Raw genomic sequence first — 24,749 nt, 5'->3', positions numbered from 1 at the left:
GGTCGACTTGCCGGGCCGATAACTTGGTCCTGGAAAAAACAGGTTCTGATGTCGACAGATTTCCTGTGATAGAACAACATGGATCGACTTGACGACGCCATGCGGTATTATCTGGTCGGCGAATTGCTATCAATCTTTGTCCTTGCCTCCTCCACAATTACCTGTGTTCTAGCCTTTAGCTTCCTCAGGGGTGCAGCTCACCGAGTCCACGGAGTCCACGGAGATCACGCCTCCCCACATCTACCGAGCGTGTACCGTAAAACCAACCGTACTTTGTAGGGCCAGCGCGGTAAAGCTGGGTCCACGGCTCCAACGTCATCTCCGACGCATCGTAGGTACTTGTAAAAGTTGGCATGCAAGTTGCTGAAGGAGGGTGAGTTCGAAAGTCAATGTTAATTACACTTTCTCATTACGAGAGCCAGAGAGAGCTCGTAGCTCGCCATGGGCCATGCTCGTGAACAGCTTGTCCCTAGCCCTCGAGAAGAAACAGTTCTGCCCTAGCTTTGTGCATTGAATTTCGGGACCCTTAGCTTCCGCTAGGAGCTGAGGTTCTCTCGGATAATTCCACCTATGAGCTTCAGATGTGGTGGTAATGGACGATAAGGTTTCGTTGGCCCTCATTTGCAGGCCAGCCAATAGCTTCATTACACCGTTCTGTTTCGGCACGTGTGAAGTCTGAATCAGTCCACGATTGTTAGCCCCTGTCCCTTGACTCTACTCCACAAGCTGACAGTTGAGCCCCCATTGAGGAGAATGAACTGATCGACACAATTCTCGAACGTACTTGTACAAGTAGACTACGAGAAGCTGAAACCTTGTGCTGGGTCGACGGCTTGGAGCCCATTGGAGGATGAGCAAGTCGGCAGTTACAAGAGGCGGGATAGCGTAGAGTCTATTGAGATCAAGGTGGCAGGTAGGCACAAGGGAACATAGTCTCTCTTTTAGCCCCTGATACTAGTCGCTTGACATGATATCGCTCGGTCCCCCTTTCGAAGTCACAGCCCCCATCCGCCAGTGGTCAGGAGCCGCGCCAAATTCTGGTAGCCTGCCGCCCCCTGGGCCGGATTCCTTTTGTTCAAGACTGCACCCTAACAGCCTCTGTCGATCGTAGCCGCTTGGCGTTGTCCAACATGTCCGTCCTGGGACCCCTACTTCACACCGTCACAAACACGAGCCGGAGACCCCGCTCTTTCTGTTTGATGGTGTCGACATTAATGGCCCAACAAGGTCTCTGCGAGACTTCAGCTCATGTCCAACGCTCCTAGCGGCACATATGGTCTGAGACTGTGAGACTGGAGAAAGACTTATCCGCGTCGACCGGTCTGGCTACTGCTGCAGCTTGTCACATCCATGCAGTCGGTCGACTTTAGTTCAGCTAGCCGGCCGCCTGTGCAGCAATTGGACTGGTCGGCGGGTTGGCATGGCTGGGCGCCCTCATTTCGATTGCTCGTGTTTTGCTTGTGTTGTGTGTCTTGTGTCTTGTGTGTGTGGCCCCGTGCCGCAATTCACTAAGGTTTTGGCATGCCCGAGAATGACAGTTCCTACACGATGTGGAGGCTGTGTCGCGTTGAAAGGTGGTGGGAACACCTGCCATTTCAGGAATATTGGGCAGCAATTGGTACCAGATCGTCGTCTGGATCGTCGTCCCTGCCAAACAGACCAGCAGGCAACGACGAAATGCGACGAGCCTAGAGATCAGGGCCAGGCCACGTTGTGCTGGCCAGCGTTGTGGTGGTTACTGTATGGCGAGCGGTGACTCACCTTGCGTGGCCACGGCACGGTCACTGTAGTTGTAGTCGTACTGTAGTGTAGTGGTAGTCCTCCAGTGGTGTAGGGTATGGTGAATGTACCGGGAAATGGTCTCAGTAGGTGATGTGAATAGATGTTAGATCGCTTGCCACTACGATCCTGCTTGTAGCGATCCGTGAAAACCAAGACGATTCTTATTTTGAGACTATAACGGATTTCTCCTAAAAAGCCTAAAAGGGGTGTCATACACGGTCCAACCGTTGGGGGAGGCGCGGATTGATGGTTCTGCCAAGCTGATGATCCTTCGAGCAGGTTGGTTTCTAATCAGCGACACTTAATTACTTTCCTTTGTTGGCGAAGACAAACACAACTGCTACAACTGTCGTCTTCGATTTCGGACAATGCTATCGATCCAATCTAGACCTTGATCACGTCCATGGTTCAACTCTAATAGCTCCATCTCCAACTGTATCGACGAACGCCTCCCTCCACTCCTTACTCCGACATTGAGCCACGGCATGTACGTCTTCGACGAAGATCATCGATAAAACTTTGCAACTCAATCGACTCCAAACCCCCGCAATCAGGCCATCCGAATCTACGATATCGACTTTAGAAAATGGCAATGGCATTCGGCGGACTTGCGGCGCCACCTGGAAGATTCAGGGGCGAGCTTGTCAGAAAGAACGTCCACCTCTGCTGGGTCTCGCACTCAGCTGCCAACGCCTCCAGATCCCACATCTCGCCCAGCGGCATACCCCAGAACGCCAACGCATAATCGTGGAGCGCTGGAGACGTCATGATACACCTGTCAGTCGACACTTCTCCAGCCGGGAATTGCTTGAAAAACGGGGCCAACCCGGGAATAAACACTCACTCCACTCGGGGTTGAACGGGACACGCTCGACGCCGTTGGCGTCTGTCGCGATGGCGGCGAAGTGGTGGTTCCACAGCCACTCCATCATCTCCTCGCAGCCCTCGATGCCGACCCAGTCGTACCCGTCGATCACATACTTCTTGCGGTCCGCGAAGCCGGCCTCGTCGTACCACTTCGTCCAGCCGGTGCGGATGATGGGGATGTCGCCGGGCCGGAACTCGACGTTGCTCTCGCGCGCCATCTCCTCGAGCTGCACCACGGGGATCGGGTGGGACGACATGGGGCTGTACTCGATACCCTTCCGTTTGGCATAGGCGACGTAGTCGAGGAGGACGCCACGGCCGACGATGCCACCTCGCTTGGTCCAGTCTACACGGAACGGTCAAGGAAAGTCTCGAAGAACTACGCCTTTCGACGTCGGGACGGCTGGGGACTACACATACTTTCGACGCCGAGCCGGCCACTCTTCAAGAGGTCATCGTGCTTGATACCGTTATAGTAATATCCGGTCTTGGAGTGTCCCCAGTGGCCTGGTCGTGGTCAGCATACTGCGGAGTCATTGGCAACGGCAATTCTCCAATGGACCTTACGCAGTCCATCCCATTGGCTTCCTACGAAAGACTGTTAGCAGAGTTACATTGCATAAACGCACCCCCACAGCACGAAGCCTCACCGGTTTGCGTATTGATACTAATCTCGTCGTCATAGCACCAGAAATCGTACCCCTTATCCCTCCAGTCGACGTGACTGTGCTTGAGGACGGAACGGCCCATCTGGACATCACTCAGCCTGTCCAGGCCCCAGTTCAGAGCTACACTCTTGCCGGTCTTGATCTCCTCACGCGCACGCATCACGACCTCGGGAGTGAGAAGGTTCAGAGTGCCCAGCTCGTCCTTCTTGCCGTCCTTGTCGAAGAGCCCCCAGGCACAGCCATGGCTTATGAATGCGGTCAGCATCGGCGTCTATATCTGTGGTAGAAGAGTGCTCGGAGTACTCACGGCATGCCCTCAACGGCCGGCATGTCTTTCCATTGCGGGAGGTTATTGGCGTCCATGATAACAACTAGGTGAGTTTGGCTGTATATTCAGACCTAGGTTAGTGAGTAAGTACCTTGTTTCCGTCGCTGGAGATGCATGTGCCTATCCAGATACCCAGCAAACCCTTTTAAATATCTCGGCTCCCCTCATTTGAAGCAACTCTCCATCCCGGACCCTCGGGATTGCGGGGTGGAAGCTGAAGCTGCCACCCGGCTAGTGTGGGTCATGGATTCGGGTGACAAAATCCGGGGGAGGCAACCGAGCCAAGGCTCGACCTCCACCCTGGCTGCACGGCCAAGTTGCGTCATGACAACGCCCGTCGTATTTCCCGACTTCCGGAGCATCGATTCTCTGAAAGCCCATCAACTCCGCAGATACGCTATTTTAAAGCCCTGGCCTGTGCGAGGCGCTTCCGAGCTGTATGTGGGCTTCCGTTCCCGTCTCCACAAGAGCTGTTTTTCGTGACAATGCGTCTGCTTTTCGATCGTCCCTCGGCAGGCATTGGTCCCTCATCTTCTTCGAAATCAAGGAAGAATCGACGACTTTACTTCGTTGAATGCCCTTTTTTAGTGTTCATAAGGCTTTCTACGCTTAAATAGTAATGACACTTCTTGTTCATACATCTGTCGGTGAACAGCTGGTCCCAACGTGACGCACAGCAAGACTCATACTGACTAGAACTTTCGTGCCTTAAACGACAGACTCCAGTATACGGGCAAAGTTCTGCCTATTAGCTTCAGATCTACTGTGTCAGAGGAACGAAGAAACTATATGATACAGTGTCCCAAGGTTATAGAATGCATCAGCCTGCCCCCAATCAAGCCGCGAGATGGGCAATACCTCAATAATGAAGTAGGGAATGTCGGGTTGCACTCCCTCCCGGGTATCCCTTGAATAAAGTAAACACTACCCCAACCCCAGAGAAGTACGAGCCCGCCTCCAGCCTGGCCTCGGTCAACCCATAATACTCGTTCATATTCTGCTTGGCAGGGAGCACAACGGTCAGGTGTTTGATATTCCTCGGCAGCAAGCCTAAGCTATGATGCCTCTGCAAGGCGTTGATCAGCAGGACAATATCAGCTGCCTTATTCCCTGGCTGAAGCTCGCTTCTCGTCAGTCGTGCCCTCATCTCCTCTTGCGTTTGATATTGCCATCCGCCCGAGAGCCATTGGCTTAGAATAGTTAGTGTCTCAAGTCTTGGTGGCAGGTTGTCGAGCGCATCCTCCAGAAGATGGGCGTCGTACCCCTCGTGATGCCTCCCAAAGATTACTGACGATCGTACCATAAGGTGTTCGACATGTGTTAGCTCAGGTAGGCAGGTCAGTCGACCCCAGCCCAAGGAGGGATCTGTGGCCTCTGTCCACTCATCAATCCATTCATCAAAGATCACTAAATCCTGTAACGTTCGAGCTCGCTCTCGCAGGGCATCGTCAAGTGCCGAACCGCCCCTGCCGGTGCTTGATCCATAGCCACGCCCGAACGGCGCATGTATAGATTTCAGTCCAACATATAGGCTCTCCAGGATGGGGCAGCCCTGGATGAGCCTGGCCAGGTTCATGCCCTTGATTCGCGTCAGGTGCAGGCGCAGGTGTTTCAAGTTGCCGGAGGGCCCAAATCTGCCATAGACTGGCGACCAGGGCTCCAGCGGCGAGGAGTTGCTCGTCTCGAACGACACTATATCTGTGAAGAAGTCGATCGCGGCCATCAAGGGGACCGGGCGTGCCGCATAACAGGAGAGTTCGCCCCTGAGGCGGACGTGTCTCACTCTTCGCAGCGTCCTTCTCGCCGCCAGCATGACTGGCATAGGCTCTCTGCTGAGGTCGTACTGGGTGGGTGGTATTGGGTACCCATCGTCATTGTATACGTAGGGCTGCAGCGCGCGGGGGATTCGAGTGGATGGAAATGTATCTGGCACATCGAATACGAACTTCTGAATGCAAGGCCAAGAGCAAAAGAGTGTGGTGATTTCCAGTCTGGCGAGAAGCTCGGCCAACAGGTGGATACCGTAAGTGCTGTCACGGCTTCGGCGGCCTTCCCACGATTGAGTGGCTACCGGCCTGGAAGGTACCTGCGCACGATGCTTGCCCTTCTTCTTCTGTCGCTTCTTTTTCTGAGTGTCTGTCGTGGCTGGCTGAGCTGCCGTCGACAAAGATTTAGAGCTCGTGTTGACCATCAGTGCCGGAGCACAGGGCGGACCGGCCAAGTCGCTCCGCCTGATCGCTCCGACCACTCCTTTCCCAAGCTCCTGCTCTTTTAGGTGATAGTAGCATTCTTCCATAAAGTCGCTGTGATCGACCTGCACCAGGATATACAGAGCCCGCACGTGCTTGTTCAAGCCTGGCTTCCTCTTGAGCAGCGTGATCAGGCTGCTGAGGTCCCGGCCTCTGGCGATAAAGACCCTCTCGTACAGCCACGACTCGACCAGATCATGCATCACCCTTGAACAGCGGTAGAGATTAAGGAGTGCGTGCTGCGACTTCCGGACATCGTCGAGTTCGGCGTACCGCTTGTGCATCTGGCTAGGATCGCTGGCATCTACCCTTCGGCTCTCCTCGTAGACCCATGACGCAGGCGTGTCGCGCGCGAGAAAGGAAAAAATCAATCCCCAAACCTCGGGCGGAAAGGCGAATGGTGGCGAATGCGGTGCATGTGCTTCTTGGGGCATCGGACGCTGTACATCTCGCGGTCTCTGTCGTTCCACCTCGTGACCTGGTGATCGGCCAAGGGCTGTACTTGCTGTCGAGGCCCCCGCATTCTCGTTTGATACTTCACGGTTTGAAGACATTTTAACTCAGCGTGTATCTATGAAGTTAGTTCACTGCAAGCGTTTTGGAGGACGTTGTGATTTCATGATATACTGTCGACCGATAGGCAAGGTTTCTGACTCATTCCGGCGAGGTGGTGGTCGTATCTTGGCGGCGCAGCAGGAAGTTCTGAATGATTGGCGAGTCGATAATGCTGTCAGGCAACAATCGAAAATGAATATAGGCACGTGCACGGATACGTGCTCCCAGGTTCCATGAGCGTATGAGTGATGTTCAATATTGATTTTAAACACCATAGAATCATGGATATTATGCGCCAAGCTGCTGAATGGATAATAGTCTTTAAGGACTGATCTCCTGGACGTCTATATCGAGCATATACTTTGCACCTTTCCACTTCGGCGATTCGTGCATGTGACTTGTCTGTATTGGTTTGACCGAGGCAACAGCGACATATTCATTATCGTCGGTAGCCATCTTGAGGATATTGCCGGGAGGCAATAGGAGTTTGTCGCCGTTTTTGAGGTCCGAGAGCCGCACACCCTCCAACCTGTGAGGTCTTCTGAAGACCCAGTCGGGAAGGGACTGATTGTTCTCGTCGAAGATTCGCACCGCGAGCTCGTTGCCGCCACCCATGGTCAGCACGACGCCAAGTCTGACTTCCAGCCCTTTCAGCTGTATGGGAACTGTCGCGATGGAAACCAGCCCAGGATCGAGCGGTATCAATAACATACGCCGTGCAACGTCAAAGTGAGCCTGCGGTATGGCGCTCACGGCCGCCGTAGGCGCGTGCGGCAAATACACGCCGCGCACCCAGCTCCTCCAACCGACGTCGTTGGGGTAGAGGAGAATGTAATACACCTGGGTGAGCATCCTCTTCCCTCCACCTAGCGACAAGCGCGCCTTGAGTGAGTATCCATTCCGGACTAGCAGGTTTGGTCCAACGAGGTCCACTATGATGCCGAGTTCGCATCTCTGCGCAGCTCCTGTCCTCTGCCCTAGGGGCAGGAAGTACCGCGGCCGATGATTACCATCAGCGGTCATGTATAGCTGAATCTCTATGCGCAGGCCCTTGTTCGTGATGGAGAAGTCTGGGTTCAAGGCGCTCCGACCGTAGCGGTCGATGTCGCCGGAGCGGGCAAAGGAAGCGGGCTCTGGCGCGAACAGGTCGCAGTGTTGTACCTCGACGGGCTCTACCGGTAGTGCACCCAGCCACGAAATGTCGCTCCTGAACCGGGCAGTTTCTTTGTTCGCCAGGCGGAAATCACCCGATGCGAGGCTGACCCTTGCTTCTACCGATGCCTCTGCCTCTGCCGGTGGCGGTGGCGGCGTGGCTTCCCACGCAAAGATCGTCAGGTCATTGCGGTGTTTGATAATCTCCTCTTGCAGGCGGCGGAACGCCTTGATTCCCTCGCCGTATATGAGCGGCATGTTGACTTCAAAGATCCCGAGTAGGCAGTACGCCATGTCTTCCAGCCGCGTCGTCTGTCGCCCTGACGCCCAGGACATGCGCTCGGCGACAGAGATCTGTTCCAGTCGTAAGCGATGCGATAAAACGTCCTGCTCGATCTTGGTTATCCGGCAGACAACGTTCATGAACTGAGCAAGGTTTCCGAGGCATGCCCACGACGCGTCAAAGAAGATTACGTTGCGCGGCGCAATGAGCTCTTGGAGCGTCCAACCCCTGGTGAACCACCGACAACTTGAAAACCCATGGTCTTCATCCATTGCATGTTCCTCTGAAACTAGATCGGAAAGGTAGACGTAGCAAACAGCCGACTCTTGGTACCACCTGTACATGGAGTTGATGCTCTCGGTCAGCTCCGCGCTACTCGACTTGTCGATGCAGCAAGTGTCGACCCATGCATGTCTAATCCCTTCCGTTGCTGCCAGAACGCAGGTGTGTTTGATTTTGTGATACCCGGACAAGTGCGTCGGTGGTTGAGGCGCTTTCATGTCTTGGAAGGAGACTTCCTGTCCTGCCTCCCAGGTGTGTGAAAGGATCGCATAGCGAGGTACTTGGGACTCGAAGAATTCTTCCAGTCGTACCGTGTCGGTGTTGAGTAACCACATTGTTCATCTCCCCGGCGGACGGGACCTGAGGAGTTGCGATCACACCCAGCAGAGGTTTGGAGGTCATTCTGCTGCCTGGAGTTCAGCCGAGACAAGACAGGGCAATGCCAAGCGCTGTGTTAGTCAGCATGAGTGGGAAGCCTTACTGGGCATTTTTCTGCACTTCCCACTTGGCTGTAACTGTCAACTAAGGGTCGGATCAATCGAATTCTATTCATTGAGGTGTCTAATCCTAAGGGAGAAAAGGGGAAGGCCGCCAGGGGGCCACCGGCCCTTTAGGATGGCCCTAAAGGGCGGTATGGTTGAGCAGAGACAGCTCCACATACTAAATTTGCCCTGGGGTTGTCCTTAGTGGACCAGCCCCTTCTGACACACCCCTCTAGATCTCTAGAATCTAGGATTCTAGGAGATCTAAAGCTATTTCTATATCCTAAATAGGAAATTAATAATTTAACTTAATATTAAAGACTAATTAGTTACTTCTAGTCTTTTTAACTATATATTAGATATCAGTATAGATATATACTAGATAGAAGGTTCTATAGAGATTATTTCTTTTTATTATTAACTTTTATATCTTTCTTATATATCTTAGTATATTCTATATAGCTCTAAACAACTTCTACTCTTTCTAATAACTAATCTAATAGTTTAATAGTTATAATATCTATCTTCTAAGGTAGAAGACTTAGATTTAAACCCTAGTTAGATCTACCTAGTTAGTAAAGATATTAGCTTATTATATCTTTATAAACTTAGATTAAGTCTTAATTAGGATGTTTCTTAGATTTATTAGCTTCTTATTTAGGTTGGCTAGACTAGAAGATTCTATAGGTTTAATCCTTATAGAGGATATTAATCTTTTTGTCCTTCTCTTAAATAATAATAGAAAGAGATATATAGGAAATAATAATATAGTGCTTTCTATAAGTAGTTTTAGTGGTCTAGTAGTAGAATATCTATCTTCTTTAATAGAAGGCCTAGATTTAACTTCTAGTTAGATTCTTTAATAAAGTTCTTAGTATCTTTAGGTCTAAGAAGTTTATTATTTTTATCTTTTTACTAGTTTTAATTACTCTTTAAGATAATAATAAGATAGAAGTAAAGATCTAATTACTTAATAAACTTCTAGTACTTATTAATTAGAAGGATCTTAGTTAGCCTATTAGCTAATATCTAATTAATAGCTAGATATTCTATCTCTATTATCTTCTTTTAGACCTCTTACTAGACCTAATAATAATAGATATTAATATATCTTAGAGCTATCTTAAGCTATAGGTTCTTGCTTTTAACTAAGTAAATAATTTAATAGTTATTATAGTAGATAATAAACTAGCCTAGTAATTAAAGTATTATCTTCTTAAAGAACTATATAATAGTAATAATCTCTTAAAGAGAGCTTATAAGAGTAAGCAACTCTACTTTAGTAGATAAGATAATAATAGTATTTTACTTAACTACTTTCTAATTAATAATACTTCTAAATAGTATTATAAGATATCCTTAGAAGAACTTCTAGTTCTTTAGGTTATCTTTAAATAAAGTATTAGTATAGACTTTAAGTAAGAGATCTAGGTTATTTCTATTAAATAAAATATCTAGCTTCTTTATCCTTAAGAGATAGTAGATGACTCTATCTACCTTCTTTATTACTTTAGGTAGAGGGTTTATAAGAAAGTAGGTAAGATTAATAATTACTTTAATAATATCTAGTCTTATAGTAATATTAAGATAGATTAAAGATCTTATCTTTTATTAATAGATATAAATCTCTAATAAGATTACTTGCTTATCTAGCTTTATAATCTTCTTAATTAATATAGAGATAGCTAGCCCTCTAGCTATATTATTAAGCTTATATCTAATAGTAAGATTAATAATCTTATCTTCTTATAAGATCTAAATCTAGCTCTAATTAGTACTTTAAATAACTCTTATTTTTAAGAACTACTTAATATCCTTTAGATCTCTTATTTTAAATTAGTAGGTTAAGGCCTCTTTAAAGGCCTCTTCTTTAGCTTTATCCTTCTTATAATAAAGATAGATAATATTATTAATATAGAAGAATATTAGGATAAAGTTATTATAGAAGAGGTATGGCTCTTTAGTTAATTAGATAAATCCTATTTTAATAAGGACTATTAAGAGAAACTTCTATTATAGTAGTAGTAATATCTATAGGCTATATAATACTCTAATTAAATAAGCAATCTTACTAGTCTATTTAAAGTGCAGTAGGAGTTCTATAAATATCTTCTTATTAAGATAGATATTAGTAAAGATATTAATTATATCTAACTACTTTATCTTAAGCTTAAATCTTATAGTAATAGCTATAAGGATTTAGAAAGACCTTCTTACTAATATAGCAGTATAGATGTTCTAATTATTTAATAGCTATTAATCTTCTTAAATATAAATCCTAGTCTTAAATCTCTTAATATATCCTTTACTATTAAACTTATAGGTAAATACCTACTTTAATAATATAACTATCTAGCTCTTAGCTTTATAATAGTTTACTATCTCTAATATCTTATTATCTTAGATATTCTTAACCTTCTTCTATATAGCCTTAAGTTAGTATTAGCTATAGAGGCTATTAATAGCCTTCTTAATATTTCTTAGCTCTAGTAGTAAGTTATTTTAGTATAGTTAAAGTAGCTATTAAGGCTCTTATTTAATAGGGACTACTTTAGCTTAAAAGCTGGTATAGACTATATTAATACTGTAGTAATCCCTTAGGATTATCCTATTAACTACTTACTATTATTTTCTAAAGAGCTTCTCTTACTCTTTTAACTACTATCTATAGTCTATTAGCTTATAATTTTAAGCTAATTGCCTAATTAGTATAGAACTTAAGAAATCTTCCTAAAAATTTTCTAGTACCTTTAGAATATTATTCTCTCCCTCTAATAAAGTTTCTAAAGTTATCAGACTAGAGGTCAAGCCCTCTATTAGTCCTATTATAGCTAGTTCTTAGACTGGCTCTTTACTTTAATAAGAAGTTAGGTAGATAATAATAATCTCTTTAAGCCTCTCTTATACTAGGCTGGCCTTTTTAATTGCTTTAGCCTATTAGAACTAATCTCTCTCCCTAATAGCTTTAAACAGTCTATTTATTAGATTAGAGAGGCTAGTGATCTTATTATCAGTCTCTTTAGGCTCTAGCTCTCTCTCTATTAATTTTAGTAGCTTATAGACCTCTATTAATAGTATGAATATAGCTAATCTCTCTCTAGATTTATTATAATTCTCCTTTTTAAAGAATGATTCTTCTTTAAAGGTTATATCCCTTAATAAGACAACCTTCCTCTTCTTAAAGATCTAGATCCACTAAATATTTATATCTTTATAGCTAATAAGATATTTAATCTTAATATAGGATTGATATTTAGCCTTAGTTGATATTATAATATTATAGTATTTATCTTTAAGGCAATATACCTTTAAACTATACTCTTTAATATAACTAAGGTCTAGCTAGTTTAAGCTGCCTAGGATCTAGTGCCTATTCTTCTAATACTACTATCTAATAGTCTCTTCTAATGACTTCTAGCCATTAGCTTAATAAGAAGATCTATTATAAAGATAGGTCGCTGCTTTATAGGCCTTACTAGCTAGGTTAGTTAGTAGACTGATATTAAACAGTATTATATTAGCCTTTATCTATATCATCCCCCTAGATTACTTAGTATAGCTATTAGATTAATATATATATATTAGTAATAGTTTCTATATAATTCCTTTATATTATTTCTACTTCTTAATAGTATTAGTATTAAGAGCTAGTTTATTGTTATTATGATCTTATTAGATCTAGAGATCTTATTACTAGTCTATTAGGCTGTAATAGTTATAAAGAGTTTTAAGAAGAGTATACTTCTTCTTATCTAGTAGAGGATATATAACTTTTAAGCCTAAGAATTTATCTTTAATAATTAGAGCTACTATTAAACTATTAAGGCAGTCTAGTATTATAAAGAGGTCTAGATAGATTTAACTAAATAGGTATTCTATTAGTTAACTACTTAGCCTTCTTAAGACTTATTACTTTATCTTAGCTTTAATACATACTTAGTAAGGCTGATTAGACTTACTAGTAATTATAACTTCTTTAGTATTAGTAGATAAGTAGCCTAAAGCTTTATTATTAAGATGCCCTATTCTTCTATACTAAGTATTATATCTCATCTTACTTTCTAGGCTAGGCTTTTATAATAAGGCTATATTAGTAGCTTTATCTAATTACTATTTATTAGCCTATTCTTAACTTTAATAGAAGTTAATTATAGTATGGCTCTTAATTTATTTAGTTAAAAAGACTATTAATTCTAATATAGAACCCTTAGTAATACTATAATTATTATTATTCTATCAGTATCCTACCTCTCTTATTACTCTATAAAAGACTAGATTAATATAGAAGCCTTTAGTAATAATAACATTCTTTAGCTTAAAGAGGGCTAGGTTAGTAGAGGTATTAATCTTTATTATTATCTCTTCTATACTATAGTATAGTATTATAATATTATCTATATTAATAATACTAGTTGCTAATTAATATATACTCTTAATAAGCTTCTCCTTTAAGTTAATAATATAATAAGTAGTATCAGTATTATAGATAAAGTTATCCTTTAATAGATATGCTATAATAATAAAGAAGCTTATTATAATATTTAAGAAGACTCTTTAAGAGGTCTTCTTAACTAAAATAGTCTAGATATAGGTACTTCTAATTTATCTAATCTTACTAGACCTCTAATCAGCTAGTAATAGCTTTACTAGTAACTCCTTAATCACTTTAATTAAGTTCTAGTATTACTTCTACAGCTAATCTATCTCTATAATCTTCTATAACACCCTTTCTAGCTTTCTCTAAATAAAGGATAGTATATAGACTGGCTTCTTCTTTAGATAGAGGATCTAATACTAATTCTTATTATACTTTATCCTATAAGAGTAAGTAGGTCTCTTATTATTAGAAGCCTTACTTTAAAGTGTTAGTTACTCTATTAACCTTTAGATAGGCTCTATTACTATATTAAATAATCCCTTAGTTAATCTCTTAACTATTATTATTATTATAAGCTATTATTAAAGTTAGTAAGTAAGTATATAGCTATCTAGAATTAATCCTTCTTAGTTAAGAGTATTTATATAGATCTAGATAAAGATACTACTAACTTTATTAATATTACTAATAATAATAAGAAAGTCCTTTATAGATTAGTTGTCTTAAATATTATTAATATTAATATCCTTAGTATATTATAAGGCCTATTCCTACTATTTAATCTATACTAATAGACTAATAGATCTAGATAGTTATCTAGCTTATTAATATTAAGCTTAAGCTTATACTCTTACTTTAAAGCCTAATAGCTTAAGATATTTCTTTAATACTATTAGTCTTACCTATACTGATCTAACTTTTAGTAGTTACCTAATTACTTTTATCCTATTAGAGATCTATATAATTACTTACTATAATTCTTCTAATAACTTATTAAATAAGGCTATATATTACTTAGCTATTTAATAGATAAGCTTATTTATCTTAATTAGCTTTTTATTCTTCTTCTTATATACTATATTTAAAACCTTCTATTTATCTAACTCTATATTAAAGAAGTCCTTTCTTATCTTAAACTCTAAATATATTATTACTAATTATTCCTCTTAGAGTATTATTAAGAGAATAAAAGAAGGTCTTAGACAATCTCTAAGAGGCTTTAAAATCTAATCTCTATCTAGATTAATATACTTCTAGATTTTATTATCTATAGCTTTAAGATAGATATATAAATACTATATATTCTAATCTACTTTATTAGTAAGAATTACTACCTAATTATTATCTAGATCCTTCTTAGCTATAATATTATAATTAAATAATTAAGAAGATTGATTAAATAATACTCTAGCTTAGACAGAAGATCAATTAGATTATTATTATATTCTAAAGGGCTCTAGCTACTCCTTATTAAATTTAGCTATAGGAATCTATAACTTTATAGTCTAAATCTTATAATATTTACTCTAGATAGATAGGCCTACTTTAATCTACTCAATCAGATATTAACCAGACTTATAACTATCAACTAAGGATCAGATCAATTAAATTCTATTTATTAAGGTGTCTAATCCTAAGGGAGAAAAGGGGAAGGCCGCCAGAGGGCTACCGGCCCTTTAGGGTGGCCCTAAAGGGCGGTATGGTTAGGCAGAGACAGCTCCACATACTAAATTTACCCTGGGGTTGTCCTTAGTAGACCAGCCCCTTCTGACAGTAACTCTTGCTTTTGCCTACATAAACTTACCCTAGAGCTGAAGAAAGGTATCACAGCACCTGGCAAAAAGTGAGTGCAGATTTAAATGCCACGTCAGAGAACAGAGTTCAAGAATATTGTGATTTTCTTCACTAAATAGCTTTGATGTGTAACTTGCAGCCTATGAGTATGCCAAGAACTGGCTGGAAAACTGCTTGATAGCTGTACAGGTATCTAGTTCCGGGACGCCTCAACATGGTTTGAGGAAACCTCATTCTTATCAGCCGGCGCCGTTATCTCTCCGCTCCCCTCCGCCTCCAGCTCCTTCGTCGACGGCGGGATGATGACCTCGTCGCCAAACTTGGCCGCGACCTCCTCGAGAGTCAGGAACCGCGTCTCGGGCAGGAAGAAGAAGTAGATGGTCCCGGCAAAGATGTTGCACCCGATAAACACAAAGTAGAACTTCCATGAGATGCGGTCAAACGCCACCGACGCCGAGTACGACAGCCAGATGGCCGTGCACGCCTGCGTGAAGACGGCGAAGCCGACGCCGACGCCGCGCAGGTCCAAGGGGAAGATCTCGGCGACGAGGACCCAGTTGACGCTGTTGAAGAAGAACGAGTAGGCAAAGGCAAAGAGGAAGACGAAGGCGACACCCGCGCGCGACATATCAGCGCCGCCGCCCTCGCTGAACTTGGAGAGCGCGGTGAGGATGGCGAGGATGACGGCAAGCGAGTAGCTGCCGGTGATGACGGTGATGCGGCGGGTCCAGTGGTCGGCTACGAAGAAGACGTTGATGATCTGCCCAATGACGGCCATGAAGCCGTTGAGCGCGCCGATGAGCAGGACCGTCTGGCCCTTGTAGCCCAGCGCGTTGTACATAACCGACTGGTAGCTCTGGATGACGTTGGAGCCCGACAGCTTCATCATATTAACGGTCATGCAGGCCAGCAGTGTGCGGCGGATGTACTGCCTCTTGAAGAGCTTCCTGAAGTTGGCGCTTTTGCTAGAGCTGCCCTCGAGCTGGATCTGGCTGCACATTTCGGCGAACTCAGCCTCGATGAACTCGGACCCGCGGTGGCCGTGCAGGTCGTACATGACCTTCTTAGCCTCGTCGTAACGCTCACGTTTGGCAACTGGAATGAGGTGAAGTAAGTTAGTCGATGCTCCAGGATGCGGTGTGAAGTGGAGATAGCGGTGGACACTTACGCCAACGGGGAGAGTATGGCAAGAAAACTGTAAGGACAGCCAGAAGCAGTGCAGGTGGCGCCTGAGTCGCGAGAGGGATACGCCACTGTGCCTCGCCGACGGCAAACGAGCCGGCATACCCGATCCATCCGGAGGCGAAGAAGCCAAGTGTGTTCATCAGTCCCTTCAAGCCGACAAGAAAGCCACGGTTCTCGGGAGGTGACAACTCCGCCAAGTAGACGGGAGCGGTAGGGTAGACCATGCCCGTTGAGAAGCCTGAGAAGGCCCGACCAACGATCATCATGGCTGGGCCCTGGGCGGCAGTCTGGAGAATGGCGCCGATGATGCTCACACAACACCCGAAGAGTAGTGTCCAGCGACGAGATAGCTTGTCCATGCAGTACGCTGCACCACCGCTGCCAAAGGCAGAGCCGGCGTAGTAGCCCGAGACGATGCCGCCTGTGATTGAAGCGTTGGCCTTGAGGCCGCCATACATGTATGTCTTGAAGGTGGACTGTGCAATGGTGGAAGCGATAATGCCGGTGTCGATGCCGTAGATGAAACTGAAGGAGGTCCAAACATCAGTCAAGGCTTGGGTCTGAAGAGGCTGTGAGGAGGAAAGGCTGTGCCACCTTGGCATGCATGGAGAGGACTCACCCGGCAAGACTGATTGCAAGACCGATGAGGATTGACCTGGCTGAGTTGCCACGATGGCCAGTATGTTTCTTGTCCATGATGCGAGACTTGACGACTTTTCTGAAAGTCGCCCGTTGGAGAGAGAAGAGTATGGAAGGTTCCGAAGGAAATGGCTTAGCCCTTCGAGGAGTTGTGGGTGGTTGTAAGATTGAGTATTTATAACATGGCATTCAGGCTAGAAATCTCTCAAATCTGGGTAGCTGGGGAACACCAAGGGGGCATGACTAATCCCCGTGCGTTGAACAGGGAGTTTCCAGCCGAATTTGTCGGTATATCTGCGAGTCAGATTGAATGCCGAATGATTGGGGATGAGGGCTTCCTTGCCATACCCAAGTCTCGAGCTGGGTCCCCATGGGGAAAATGCTGACTTCAGGGGCTCGACAAACCATTCGGCTGTCGTCTTGCGGGGTAACCTAGTAGATCCGATGTCTTTTCCGTGGCTCATCCGTTCGTTGTGGAGCCTGATTCTGGAGACTCACGGTCTACAGGATTCGACTAGTTCAGAAGATCGAACCACATGAGCAGACAGAGTTCCCTCGTCTCCTCTACATCGGTTTCGGTGGTCTTCTTCGAGGGCGGGAAGGCTGCACCGCCGAGAACATTGTACGTCTAGTGATTTTCAAACGCGCAACGGCACCGGCCCTGTGTGATGTGGAAAATAAGTTGAAGCGAATTATTGGTGCTGTGTAGCTGGTAAGTTGGGTAAAGGCAGTGGATGAAACTGGCAGTCATTGCTGTATAACTGCTATACTGTAATACGAGAAACCTTGAAAGAGCAGAGTTCATACAACCCCATTCCCTCAGGCTAACAAGTTACTTGTTGAGAATTCCATTACATGTCCAATGACCTCCCCATTCGTCCCTGGGCCGTCTACCATTTCGGTATCTTGTCCGAAAAGTCTGGCTGAAACTTCCTCATGTACGTGGTGTCATCCCTCTTCCGCAGCCCGCAGTCAAGATACTGCTGGTGCAGCCGAGCCAGCCTCTCCCTGTCCAGCTCGACACCTAGCCCCGGCGCCGTCGGGACCACAACACCGCCCTTGTCCCACTTCAGCGCCCCGTCCACAACGACATCCTCGTCGCGCTGCTTCCACGGCCAGTGCGTGTCGCAGGCGTAGTCAACGTTTGTCGTCGCCGCCGCGAGGTGCGTCATGGCCGCTAGCGAGATGCCTAGGTGACTGTTGGAGTGCATTGACAGGCGCATCCCCCACGTCGCGCAGATGGCCGCCAGGGTCTGCGACTTGCGCAGCCCGCCCCAGAAGTGGTGGTCCGAGAGGACGACCTGCACAGCCTTCTGCAGGATCGCCGGCGGGAGGTGCGAGAAGGCCACGACCGCCATGTTGGTCGCTAGCGGCATCGGCGCTTGCGTCGCCACGGCGGCCATCCCCTCGATCTCGCCGGCCGGGTCCTCGAGGTATTGTAAGATGCCTTCGAGCTCCTTGGCCACCCATATCGACGTGTCAACGGTCCACGCGGCGTTGGGGTCGATTCTGAGTGGTAGGTCGGGGAACGCGGTGTGCAGGGCTTTGATCGCGGCGACTTCTTCCGCAGGAGGGAAGACGCCGCCCTTGAGCTTGATGGCCTGGAAGCCGTACTCGTCGATCATCTTGCGCGCCTGTGCTACCAAGCCTGCCGGGTCTAGCGCGGCGCCGTACTCGTCATCGGGCTGGCCGGGGTGGCCAGCCCACTTGTAGAAGAGGTAGGCTGAATACTGAACGTTGTCCCTAACGCGACCGCCGAGCAGGTCGCTCACTGGCACGCCGGCCAGCTTGCCCTGGATGTCGAGGCACGCGACCTCGAACGGGGAGAAGACCTTATCTGCTACAAATGCCGTGGTGACCATGCCGGCCATGCCATCGCCTCCCGTGCTCGTGTCGCCTTCCAGCGAGTCGAGACAGAGCTGGTAGACGGCGTTTGTGTCGTAGACCGAGCGGCCCTTGAGCTTGTCCGCCACTTTTTGAAGGCGGTCGAGGTGGATCGAGTCTCCGTATGACTCCCCAAGGCCGTATGTCTTGTCGGTCACTATCTCGATGACGCTGCGCAGGGCCCATGGTTCGTGCACGCCTACGCTGTTGAGCAGGGGCATGTCGTGGAACGCGACTGGGGTGATGATGACATCCTTGATGGTGCTGCGTGGAGGCATGGCTTTCTCTCTCTGCTTGCTTATTCTGTATGATATGGCTTGCTAGAGGTCAATTCTTCGATAAACCTGAAACAGAATTGAAGTTTCGTATCGGGCAAGTCTTTCTGAACGAGCATCTGCGACCTGCACCGGTCCTGCAACAGCTTGTGATCCCTCGGGTCGATGGGCAAAGCGCAGTATCGAAGGCATGGACAAGCTTTCTAGTACATAGCTAGCGGTAGCTGCCATCACTTGGCAGGATCAGCATATTGGGTAATACTTTTCAGGTTGCATTGCTTCGGCAAGTGATGCGGAAGTGCCAAACTGTAGCGGGGTCGGCCGCCATCGGATGAGGGGACGGAAAAGCCAAATCACCCATGCATGGATGTGCTGTTGTTACCCGAAAGCAAACATCTTAAAGCAAAATTTATGCACTCACCATTATGGAGGGATGTGCCGAAATTGTTTAAATGAACAATTCTATTGCGGGTCAACTATGCTCTATGTTGATGCAGCCATGAGTCTCTTGTTGATCGCCGTCAAGATTACATAAATGGTCTCAATGGTCGACACGTTAATCTCGAGCTCCCTCCCCTTTCTCACAGGATATCCAAGGATTATGTCAACCTCCATAGGCTTGCCGTTTTCATAGTCTGTCCGCATGCTGCTCCCTATTGGCGGCATCGCTTTGATCTTAGTGATTAGCCGGTCGATCAGCTCGTCGTCAAGCGCGACGCCCAAAGCTTCGGCGACGGCAATGACCTCGCCCATCAGCTTTCTCGTCAGTGGGGTTGCGTTGTCGGATGAGTTGAGCCAGGCGTGTGTGTCAAGTAGAGTTAGGGTAGTCAACGAGTTCCATGCAGCATTCCAAACCACCTTTTCCCACCGCTGCACCTGGATATCGGGAACAACCTGAAAGACTGTCTGCCCAGCCGTCAGCAACGAAGCGAATCGCTGGAGGCGTTCTTCTTCCTGAGCAGGACAACCGTTCTTGTTGGGGAACAGTCCGATTTGCATATCCTCAGACTTCGTATGCATCACAACTCCTGGCTGCGGTTGTCTGGCTCCGGTCCATGTCTGTTTTGCAGGTTGTCAGTCAACTAGGTCTGCATGATCCAACGCCAGGGGTGGTAAACACATACCACACATGATATGATAGTTGCAGTAGGAAATGTGACACGGAAGGGCTCCTCGTTGCCAGCTCCATTTTGTATGATGACGATCGTCGTGCTCTTTTCGTCGACACCAGGCTCGATCTGCGAGGGGACACTGGCTTGATCTATGGCTTTATGCGCACACACGATGTAGTCGAACTTTTGCCCGGCTTCGGCGACAGTCCTCACCACTGCAATAGTAGAACGTTAGTGCTACCATGATCGTCCATCGATGAGGTTTGTGTAGTGGGAGCTTACCTCGATCTACCCGGACATGATGTTCGCCATGATTTTCGCTTGTAATTTTGATGCCGTTCGCCTTGACAGCATCGTAATTAGATCGAGCAACGACCGTCAACCGAATTTTACCAGTACGGCGTAGAACAAAGGCATAGAATGAACCTATTCTGTGAAATAAACGACAGTCAGCGTTGTCCTGAGATATCCTTGCGGTAAGAGGCCTACGTACGCTCCCAGTCCGTAGACAAGCACTTCGACTGGCTTGCCGCTCATTGCTGATGGTGATTCACCTTTCCGTGAACAGGATTAACCCCGGCGTTTAGGAAGCACTGCTGCAAGAAGTCGTGTGTATGCCAATAATACAAGAGCTATGCACAGGATTCTGAAATTTCCTTTTCGATCAGATGGCTCTCCGTCTTCGGGCTGGAACCAGGACGATCTGAATGGTGACTGTGACCCCCACGACCCCCACGCTCCCAAGACCCCCAAGGTGCGGGGGTGGGGACGCTACGGATATGGAGATGGTTGCTATTGCAGCGGCATCGGAGGCAGGTAATCTAATACTGATCCGTTGCCCTATTTCGGCCTTCAGTTACTTAATTACAGCGCAATCCCTTGTGTGATGCTTAGAGGCACCCGTCAGGATTTCTGTTTCCGGACTAACGTTGATCGTCGGAGCAAAAAATACGGTCCAGAAACTAGCATCTTATTCCCTATCATAGACTCGCCTCAATGCTAACCAAGGGCGCGGTCTGCGACTCTATGGACTTCTTCTCGGCATCCGTGGGCTCAACGTAGGGCCGCCTAGGCTTCAGCTTTTCCAACGCTCCCTCGATGCCGGCCGCTTTCGCGGTGTTGAGTGCCGCGGCATACTTGACATAGGCAATGCCCGCCTTGCAAGGCTGCTCCGCCAGCGCCGCCTTCTTGTGCAGGTCCATTGCTTCTTGGAACTTGCCTGCCTGGTAAAGATTGTAGATCTGGACAATGGTCTTTGGGAACACGTTAGCGAAGCCGGCAATCGTGCCCCCGGAGCCAGCGGCCAGCCCGCCGATCAAAAAGTCCGACTGGCCTCCGTACGTAATAAATTGATCTGCTGGAAGCTCGGCCGCGAGACGCGTGATCTTGGCCACGGCGCCGCACGTCAGCTTCACACCCACAATGTTGCTGTGCGCCCTGGCCAGGCTGGCTATGGTCGCCGAGTCAAGGTCGATGCCGTTGCAGACGACCGGGAAGTTGTAGATGACGATAGGCAGCGGGCACTCCGGGGCCACATCGTCGAAGAAGTTCTTGATGACTGCCGGCGTAGTTTGTTTTCCAAAATAAGCTGGTGGAAGGAGTAGGACATAGTTGGCTCCGGCATCGACAGCATCGGCGACAAATTCGAGTACTTGCTTGGTCGAGTGGCCGCCCACGCCAGCCATGATGGGGTAATCCGGCCCGCATGCTTTCCTCGCCGTCTCCAGGAGCGTCTTGCGCTCCTCGCGTGTCAACAGAAAAGTTTCGGCATTTGTTCCCAAGACTACCAGGCCAGCGAGGCCGGTTTTGGATAGATACGAGAAGTACTTCGCTTGTGATTCGGTGTCGAGGGTGTCTGTGCTGTGGTCGAAGAAGGTAATAGTCGGAGCCCAAACCCCGCTGGGCGGTACCTTGGGCAAGGGCATATTGGCTTTACTCTTGCGGAAAGATGGCAATGATTGTGAGGAAGGATCTCATGAAGAGTATGGAAGACAAGGACGAGGTTGTGTAAAGATGCGTATCCTTGAGCCAAGGTATTTCTTTGCTAGGGCCTTGCAGCGTCGGCAAATTTTGACCCTTACTCCAAAATATTCTCCAACCCGCTGTTTCCCTTTGTCAGCTATGAATTCTAAATAGAAGGATTGATTCGAAGAAACATGTCGCCCAGCGCCCCTATCTTGGCCGAGGATGGTCTGACGGATATGTAGTCTGATGGTAGTTTCCGACGGATAAACCATGTCTCCACCACTACCTGACCAGGATGAGGATGCAAGTGATCCACCAGCTCCAACGCCATCCATCTCAAGTGCCGACGGAAGACCTTCTTCTTCCGAGACTTTGATCAGACTGACAGCCGTACATGCTCCGCGAGGCTGTCTCAACACGCAGATCTTCAATCCGCACTTCCGGGGCCAGGGAACAGCCTATCTCATGGCTTCAACCGGGCACTCATTACTGGCATCCGTCGGCCAAGGGTACCCCGCCGTGCCCGCCAAGCGGAAAAGAGGCGGAGAGAGAGTCCGCGTCACTCGGGCCTGTGACAGATGCAAGAAGTAACGACACTTGCTCACCAACCCTCGTTAACATGCATGTGCTGAACAGCTACAAGGAGGAAAATCAAATGCAACGGCGAGCAGCCTTGCGATTACTGCAAGCGCGTCAAAGTCAGCTGCACCTTCGACGCGGCCTACTCCAGAGGTCGACGTCCCTCCACCAGCCTTCCCCTGGCTGCTGGCGGCAGCAACTCGATCACGGTGGGGAATGGGATCCCTGATGCCGGCGCACATGCAGCTGCAGTCTGTCACACCAGCGTCACCTCTCCAGATTATCATGCTGGGCCTAACTCAGGGTTCGGCGGCGATGCGCCGTCATCACAGAGTTCCCCGGAGCCTGCGCAAACCGACTTGCAGGGCCACTATGTTGGGCCTACGTCTGGCGTCTCGTTCTTGCTGAGGGTGCAGAAGCGCCTCCATCAGGCAATCTCGTTCTCGGACGATGGCAACATCTTCACATTCGGCGATGCTCCCTTGCAAGTCCCGACGTTCGACCCAAGCTTCTGCATGATGCTGCCGAGGGATGACGCACAACATCTGGTCGACCGTTACTTCGACTTCGCCATGCCAACATACCGTTTTCTCCACCGGCCGACGGTACAGGAGTGGTTTGACGAGTTCTACGATACCCTCGGTATCATGTGCGACACACAAAACGCTCCGGCAAAAATTGCTTTGCTGTTTACTGTGTTCGCTCTGGCTAGGGTGTACATGCCCGAGAACGATAGGCCAGGACCGCCAGACTTGAGGTGAGCCAACTTCATACCCGACTGCCCAACGTCCAAGTGCTAAAACTTGCAACTCGCAGTACACGGTACTTCCTTGCAGCAGACCAACAGCTTACAAGGGAACGAGGATCGATCCGCCTGACCAGCGTTCAAGTCCGGCTGACTCAATGCTGTTACCTACTTACACAATCCCGTATCAACCATTGCTGGAGCCTATTTGGAACTGTGTCACGTCTGGCGCTGGCCCTTGGTCTCAACAGGAGTCGACGTGCCGATGCGGCAAGCGGCTCCGGCATCGTGGAATCCGAATCTCGACGTCGAACATTCTGGTGTGCCTACACTCTGGACGCTTATCTCAGTGTTACTCTTGGTCGGCCCAGGTCGTTCCACGACGATGACATCGATGTGGAATACCCGGCCTGCATTGATGACCACGAACTTACTGCCGACCTCGTCTCCACAGCAAGCTCTCACAAAGGCTTCTCGACAATGCTTGCTCCGCTGGCGCATATAAAGTAAGACCTACCTGGGACTTCACATGGATAAGTCGCTGACGATGCAGACTTGCCCGTATCATTGGGAGAATTGTCCGCGATCTCTACTCCATTAAGCCAATCTCATCCAGTCGGCGGTCACTGCTTACGGAGAGGGTATCCAAAGATCTGAGCGACTGGCGGGTTGAGCTCTCACGCTTCTTGGACGCGGACTTTTCTAAAGCACCACTGTGCATTCCTCTTTATCAAAGACAACGGAACGTCTTGAACTTTACATACTGGCATGCCATAATCCTCACCTATCGGCCATTTCTCCTCAGTAACTTTGCACGGAGTTCACGGCGCAACAGCGGTGGTAGCGCCAGTAGTGAGAATATTGACACCGAGGAGTGTGTCCGGCAATGTCTTGGCGCGGCTATGAATACGGTGAAGACGATTGACGAGATTTCAGAAACACAGAAGATGTACCGCGCTTTCTGGGTAGGTCCTCACGAATTCTGGCTCTGGAGCTTGCTCGCTGGCTAATGCTGCTACAGATCACAGCATACTTTGCCTTCACCGCAACCATTGTGCTGTACATATACGTGATCCAAAAGCGAGCTTCACCCCCTGAAGTCTACAGTGCATATTTCGCAGCAGCCACCCAGTGCCAGTCTCGCATCTCGGTCATGGCCGAGAAAGGATCCTTGCCAGAGCGCTATTGTCTTGTCTTGGAGGAGCTACGCATCGAGGCGCTGCGGCAGGCCAGGCGGATGAACCCATCGCTTGCAGCTTTGGATGGAACAGACCACAGTAATGTCCTTGGTGGATTCGCAACAGTAGCAACGTCAATGCCAATGAATGGGGGTGGAGATGTCAACGACGTTGGTAACTACGCCGACCTGCTGGGAGACGGCACCAACATAGATTTTAACAACATCCCGAGCTCAACCATGTCCGACTCGCCAGACTGGGGCCACTTTGCTTCGATGGTCTCATCGGGGTTGGGCAACCTGGATCTGTTCCTCGAAGATGACGGGTTTAGGTTTTGAAGGCTCGAGTAGTCCCGAAGGGAAGCTTG

The 24,749-nt window shown here is 47.5% G+C and overlaps 8 protein-coding genes across 8 annotated transcripts; 1 reads left to right on the top strand and 7 right to left on the bottom strand.

Moving 5' to 3' along the window:
* Positions 1-2,361: 2,361 nt before the first annotated feature.
* E0L32_009068 (uncharacterized protein) lies at positions 2,362-3,680 on the bottom strand (the record flags this gene model as incomplete). The annotated part of the gene is made up of 6 exons (XM_031143993.1): positions 2,362-2,537; positions 2,627-2,995; positions 3,070-3,156; positions 3,217-3,237; positions 3,279-3,562; positions 3,625-3,680. 6 exons carry the CDS (start codon positions 3,678-3,680, stop codon positions 2,362-2,364), a joined length of 993 nt encoding a protein of 330 aa, XP_030991440.1.
* Positions 3,681-4,748: 1,068 nt separating this feature from the next.
* E0L32_009067 (uncharacterized protein) lies at positions 4,749-6,448 on the bottom strand (the record flags this gene model as incomplete). The annotated part of the gene is made up of 2 exons (XM_031143992.1): positions 4,749-4,835; positions 4,946-6,448. 2 exons carry the CDS (start codon positions 6,446-6,448, stop codon positions 4,749-4,751), a joined length of 1,590 nt encoding a protein of 529 aa, XP_030991439.1.
* Positions 6,449-6,770: 322 nt separating this feature from the next.
* On the bottom strand, positions 6,771-8,501 carry E0L32_009066 (uncharacterized protein; the record flags this gene model as incomplete). The annotated part of the gene is made up of 1 exon (XM_031143991.1): positions 6,771-8,501. The coding sequence occupies one exon, from the start codon at positions 8,499-8,501 to the stop codon at positions 6,771-6,773; it is 1,731 nt and encodes a 576-aa protein (XP_030991438.1).
* Positions 8,502-15,013: 6,512 nt separating this feature from the next.
* Positions 15,014-16,701, bottom strand: E0L32_009065 (uncharacterized protein; the record flags this gene model as incomplete). Its single annotated transcript, XM_031143990.1, has 3 exons — positions 15,014-15,915; positions 15,989-16,530; positions 16,625-16,701. The coding sequence occupies 3 exons, from the start codon at positions 16,699-16,701 to the stop codon at positions 15,014-15,016; spliced, it is 1,521 nt and encodes a 506-aa protein (XP_030991437.1).
* An 833-nt stretch (positions 16,702-17,534) lies between these two features.
* Positions 17,535-18,806, bottom strand: E0L32_009064 (uncharacterized protein; the record flags this gene model as incomplete). Its single annotated transcript, XM_031143988.1, has 1 exon — positions 17,535-18,806. The coding sequence occupies one exon, from the start codon at positions 18,804-18,806 to the stop codon at positions 17,535-17,537; it is 1,272 nt and encodes a 423-aa protein (XP_030991436.1).
* A 480-nt stretch (positions 18,807-19,286) lies between these two features.
* Positions 19,287-20,452, bottom strand: E0L32_009063 (uncharacterized protein; the record flags this gene model as incomplete). Its single annotated transcript, XM_031143987.1, has 4 exons — positions 19,287-19,862; positions 19,928-20,130; positions 20,198-20,346; positions 20,409-20,452. The coding sequence occupies 4 exons, from the start codon at positions 20,450-20,452 to the stop codon at positions 19,287-19,289; spliced, it is 972 nt and encodes a 323-aa protein (XP_030991435.1).
* Positions 20,453-20,895: 443 nt separating this feature from the next.
* Positions 20,896-21,840, bottom strand: E0L32_009062 (uncharacterized protein; the record flags this gene model as incomplete). The annotated part of the gene is made up of 1 exon (XM_031143986.1): positions 20,896-21,840. The coding sequence occupies one exon, from the start codon at positions 21,838-21,840 to the stop codon at positions 20,896-20,898; it is 945 nt and encodes a 314-aa protein (XP_030991434.1).
* A 310-nt stretch (positions 21,841-22,150) lies between these two features.
* Positions 22,151-24,720, top strand: E0L32_009061 (uncharacterized protein; the record flags this gene model as incomplete). The annotated part of the gene is made up of 5 exons (XM_031143985.1): positions 22,151-22,467; positions 22,524-23,216; positions 23,276-23,710; positions 23,758-24,169; positions 24,226-24,720. The coding sequence occupies 5 exons, from the start codon at positions 22,151-22,153 to the stop codon at positions 24,718-24,720; spliced, it is 2,352 nt and encodes a 783-aa protein (XP_030991433.1).
* Between the last annotated feature and the right edge of the window lie 29 nt (positions 24,721-24,749).

Source organism: Thyridium curvatum (assembly GCF_004353045.1).
Source record: "Thyridium curvatum strain D216 chromosome Unknown NODE_63_length_253891_cov_75.696892, whole genome shotgun sequence".
In the NCBI taxonomy this organism is placed as follows: Eukaryota; Fungi; Ascomycota; class Sordariomycetes; order Thyridiales; family Thyridiaceae; genus Thyridium; species Thyridium curvatum.
Note: the sequence above shows the minus strand (reverse complement) of the source record. Positions and strands in the feature narration are given on the sequence as shown.